This window comes from Etheostoma spectabile, chromosome 6 (assembly GCF_008692095.1).
Source record: "Etheostoma spectabile isolate EspeVRDwgs_2016 chromosome 6, UIUC_Espe_1.0, whole genome shotgun sequence".
Classification (NCBI taxonomy): Eukaryota; Metazoa; Chordata; class Actinopteri; order Perciformes; family Percidae; genus Etheostoma; species Etheostoma spectabile.
In genome coordinates this window covers 20,709,589-20,714,141 of record NC_045738.1, presented here as the reverse complement: position 1 = coordinate 20,714,141, position 4,553 = coordinate 20,709,589, and the positions used below count along the sequence as shown (strand labels likewise).

Below are 4,553 nucleotides of genomic sequence, written 5' to 3'. Positions count from 1 at the left end.
GTTAAAATCAACAAATAATCGTGAGAATAATCGCGATCAAACTTTTTATCAAAATAATCGTGATTATCATTTTGGCCATAATCGTGCAGCCCTAGGTCAAGCAATGGTTAAGACAACAACAAAACAGAACCGGTCTTTTCTCACAGTTGTTGGGGCATTTCACAGTTTAATCTGAGAGAGACAGGCAGCGCAAGGAGGAGGCAGAAGGTCTATACTGCACAGGATTTAAATCATGAATTGGATTTTTTATTTTTTTAATTAAGCCATATCTTCCAGCCCTACAAGAACATTCACTCCCCTTATTGGTCAGATATGTCTAGGGCGGGCGCAAGAAAGTAGATGCATGAAGAAGGTTCTATGTTCTCGACTAGTGCGTAATTCTTCCATCTCCATGATCAAACCAGCTCATTTCATTTTAATAATCCAACATTATCATCAAGACTTTGCTCTGTTGTGCCAGTGTCTGTCTCCAGCTTTAGGAACAGCTGGTTTGATATGGAAATAAAAGTGGAGGAAAATAATAAAAGGGCGATTTAACCAAACTAAATAAGGCAGGTGTGAAGACCCTCTTAGACACAGGAAAATAGGGTACAGTTAGAAAAATACAGAAATTACCCTTAAAATAGCTTTGCTGATACTAGCTGTCACTCCCCGATGTAAGTCAAGTGCAGATTTGAGTCGCGCATGCTCAGATTTAAACTGTTTACGGCATAACGTGTCATGCTGAAATTTGTGAAATCCATGAAATAATAAACTTTTCTCATTACAAACAATAACAGAAGATGTTAATTATTTCAAAAACATTAAAGACAGTACAGGGGCAATGTCATTCTCATGTCATCTTTAATATTGCCACTATACACTGCATGGTATCATGGATCCCCTTTAAACTGTATTTAATCTCTTTTTATCTTCAAAAACGTTTTAGCTATCAGGTTTTTTTATTGCTAACGTTAGCTCAAAAAAACACCTTGTTGTGTTTGATTGCTAGCTTGTAGCGAGCAGTTGACAAACTTGTTAAGTAGGTCAATTTTTAGTGTGACGTTACAGAAGTCTTTTGTTAGCATCTTGTATGCTACTCATCGCAAAGTGACAAATGCTTGACTCAAATCTGCACTCAACTTATATCGGGGAGTGACACTAGCTCACATTGTGTATGCTGTTATTCCACATTGCATGACTGTCTTGATTTATGTGTACTGAATGATGAATGTAATACCATCTAACAATTGTCATTGTGCTTTGCATGGATTTGATATTTGATGTGTGGCTTCTCTAATTGACTTGCAGCTGACATTTGTAAACCCTATGGAGCCCTACAACATCAAGCACTCCAAATATTCTCTCAGGTAAGTCCAATGGTCCTCGCATAAATTCTCAATACTGCACTTTTGATAGTGGCTGAAAGACACCTTCGGAACCAGTGGTTTATAAACCATCTTAATAATCAGTGCCTACCTCTGTTTTTACTTGTTGCTGTACTTTCATTTTAGGGTTTCCGTGGTCTAGTAGAAAATGGTTTTCTTATGAAACAAATGAAGTAACTAGGTATTAATGTTAAGTCAGGAATAGTAAATACAACTCAAGACATACTCTGTGATGTAACTGAGTCAATGTAATGTTATTTTCCCATTGTGACTGCTCACTGAGGGAGATCCTGTGAGATGTTGGGACATGGAGGATAATGTTAATATATACGGTACACACACCTTTAGAGTACTGATGTTTTGGCCTTTGGGAGGGGTTGCTTGCCACAAGTACCAGCTGTGCTGTGTTATGCTATGCTGATGTGGGACTGGTTTCAGAATGAAATGGATTTTGTATTGTTGAAATATTGGTATGGGAAAAAATACTATTACTGTTACTAATATTAACTTTATTTACTTCCTCAACTAAAATAAAGCATTGTCAGATATACCACTGATGTCATGACCATTGAAATAGAATGAGTTGAGAACTGTTTGCTGTGGTCTTTTAACTAGTTAGAGAAAAAATGGCGATTGTATTCACGGTGAGAACACACATCAGTGGGGCTGTAAAGTGTCACACTCATCATTTTAAGAACTGTTTTGTCATTTTATTAATAGAATTTGATCCTCAATTCCTCTTTAGCGGCAAGCCAACAGACATAATGCACAAAAAATGCCTTTTCATGTTTTGTCAAAAAAAATACCTCAGTGAGTCTGCAACTTGCTCCAATTCATGTTGCAAATAAGATTATGCAGAAGTTTACAGTTCTTTGCAATGGCGGTAAAAACATCTGCCGATCTGGACCATCTTGCTTTGTTGATTTAAATGGGACTATCCATTCTACTCTCATTCTATGGTCATGACCTTTATCTCCAATGAGAGTGTTGGGAGCATGGCTGTGTGGATTCATGGTAGCCTTGTGGTGACCCTAGTATGTTGTGGCTCGTGTTATGTACTCTCATTTCCACCATGACTACACTGAGCATAATGTACCCCTGCTTCTCACTTATTGTCTCTTTATTATGCTGTAATCTTTTGTGTGCACATGGATTACAGTAGAACATTTTCCTTTTTTTGAAAACGTTTTTTCAGGTTATTTTTTTACATAGTCTAGTATGTCATGATTCGTAAAGTACTTGATAGTAGTATGATTGATAGTAGTAATATTGAAAATGCATGTATATTTGTACTGGTGCAAGTGTTATATATTCATGGTCATCATTTCATAAAACAACAACAATTGTCTATTAACTGCTGCTGTTCTTTTCTACCTATTAGATCCCAGCACTATCTGAAGCTACCTGTCCAGTTCAAGCCCGGTACAGCAGGCAGACACACCGGCTTACTGCTTATCCAGTCAGAAACAAGTGGAAGTCTTGTTATTCAGCTGACTGGTGATGCATTGCCTTGAATCCACCATCCTACGCCACCTCCTCAGGCTGGCTGGCTTCGGGTGGATGCTCTTCCCTGTACTATTGATCATGGGACAGACGAGTAACCAAGAAGAAAAGACAAAACTGCAAACTGGAGATGACAGAGACTCTCCTGCCAACACAGTCCTGTATGCCTCTGGATGTGGCACAGATGTCGTCAGCTGGCCAATGAGTGCCTGTTTGTGCCTGGAGCTGAATGATTTTGTTTCACAAAGCAAACCATTTTTGTTACTTCACTCTGGATCTGGTATTTGCCTTATCCATGAGTCATGTCACAAGATCGCATTGTTGTTGCCATGGCCCCTGTCAGACAGTACCAGTTGAGTTGGTCACACAGGAATGCCTTGTCTCTTTTTGGAAAAGCCAAACCATGTTTGTTTTTTAGCCATGTTCCATAGCAAAAATTTGAAAAACGGACAGGGCATTCTTAATCGTAATAAGACTACAGGAGATTTAGGATTTATTTTTATTTTTTTAATCACAACCTTTTTATTTAAGGTCTGTCTACTTTTCATAAAATGTTCTTAATCTTCTGTACTGGTGTGGTTTCTATGGAAATGGCTCCCCATCATGCAGAGCCCATCCACAGTGCCCCTTGTCAGCGCCATGTGTTGAGTTCCTAGCAGCCTCCAAGACTCGTTGACCCATGATCATTGATGCTCAAGGCAACCCCATTGACGAATGATTATTACAGGCTAAGAGTGAACTCTGGTGGGGGTTTTGTATGGCAGCTTGCTAGGCCTGCTTAGTATGGTTATCATGGCAAAATAGTGTTAATCACTGTTCCAGTCACAGAAAATTACATCCCCCTTTTGGCTCTTTGTCAAATGGGCAAAATTGCTTGGGGCCATTGGATTCACATCTATAAATGATTTTGGAACTGGAATGGTGTTGGGAAATGTTCATTAGAAGAAGGATGTGTTAACATTGTGACACCCTTTTGGAAATAAAAAAATACTAGAGTTAAGCATAATTTTCCTTTTAGTTTTAATATGAAGGCAATATATTGTCGCAGGCTGCTCTCAACATGCACTGAAAACTATCTGGTTTTTTGATTGCTAACGTTAGCTCAAAAAACAACCTTGTTGTGTTTGATTGCTAGCTTGTAGCAGCAGTGAACAAACTTCGTTAAGTAGGTTCATTTTCACTGTGTTGACATTACAGAAGAAAACTACCCTGACATTTTAAATTTACAATTTGCACATGATTTAAGTAGTATATGGTGTAATATATTGTATGTACACATTTTGAATAAAGTTTTGTGATAAATAGCTTGGGTGTCATTTTTTTAAATCATATTGCTGTCAGAGGGGTGGGGTGGGGGGATATTTATAAAAGAAATCTGGTTGAAAGGTAGCCTTCGGTTTACCTGTCTAGCTCTGATTGTACACAGGAAAACGGTACAAACTACCAAAGCCCAGACGACAAAAATAAACATTTAGACAAACATTGCAAATAAAAGATAAAAAGGGATTAAATACAGTTTAAATGGCATCCATGATACCATGCAGTGTATAGTGGCAATATTAAAGATGACATGAGAATGACATTGCCCCTGTACTGTCTTTAATGAAGTTCATCCAACATCCAACTAACAAATTAATCCTAGGTGGTCTGTCTCTGCTTTATATTTCAAACTTTTTGAATTCT

General features: G+C 38.0%; 1 protein-coding gene across 6 annotated transcripts in view; it reads left to right on the top strand.

Moving 5' to 3' along the window:
* Positions 1-4,174, top strand: part of cep192 (centrosomal protein 192) — a 132,487-nt gene extending 128,313 nt beyond the window's left edge. For 5 of the 6 annotated variants that reach the window (XM_032518238.1, XM_032518235.1, XM_032518234.1 and 2 more), the window contains 2 exons: positions 1,291-1,349; positions 2,749-4,174. In XM_032518238.1, the coding sequence (XP_032374129.1) occupies positions 1,291-1,349; positions 2,749-2,881 (192 nt within the window). In that variant the 3' untranslated portion in view covers positions 2,882-4,174. The remainder of the gene's footprint in view (positions 1-1,290; positions 1,350-2,748) is intronic. The other variant, XM_032518237.1, reaches the window with a different exon arrangement.
* The last annotated feature ends 379 nt before the right edge of the window (positions 4,175-4,553 follow it).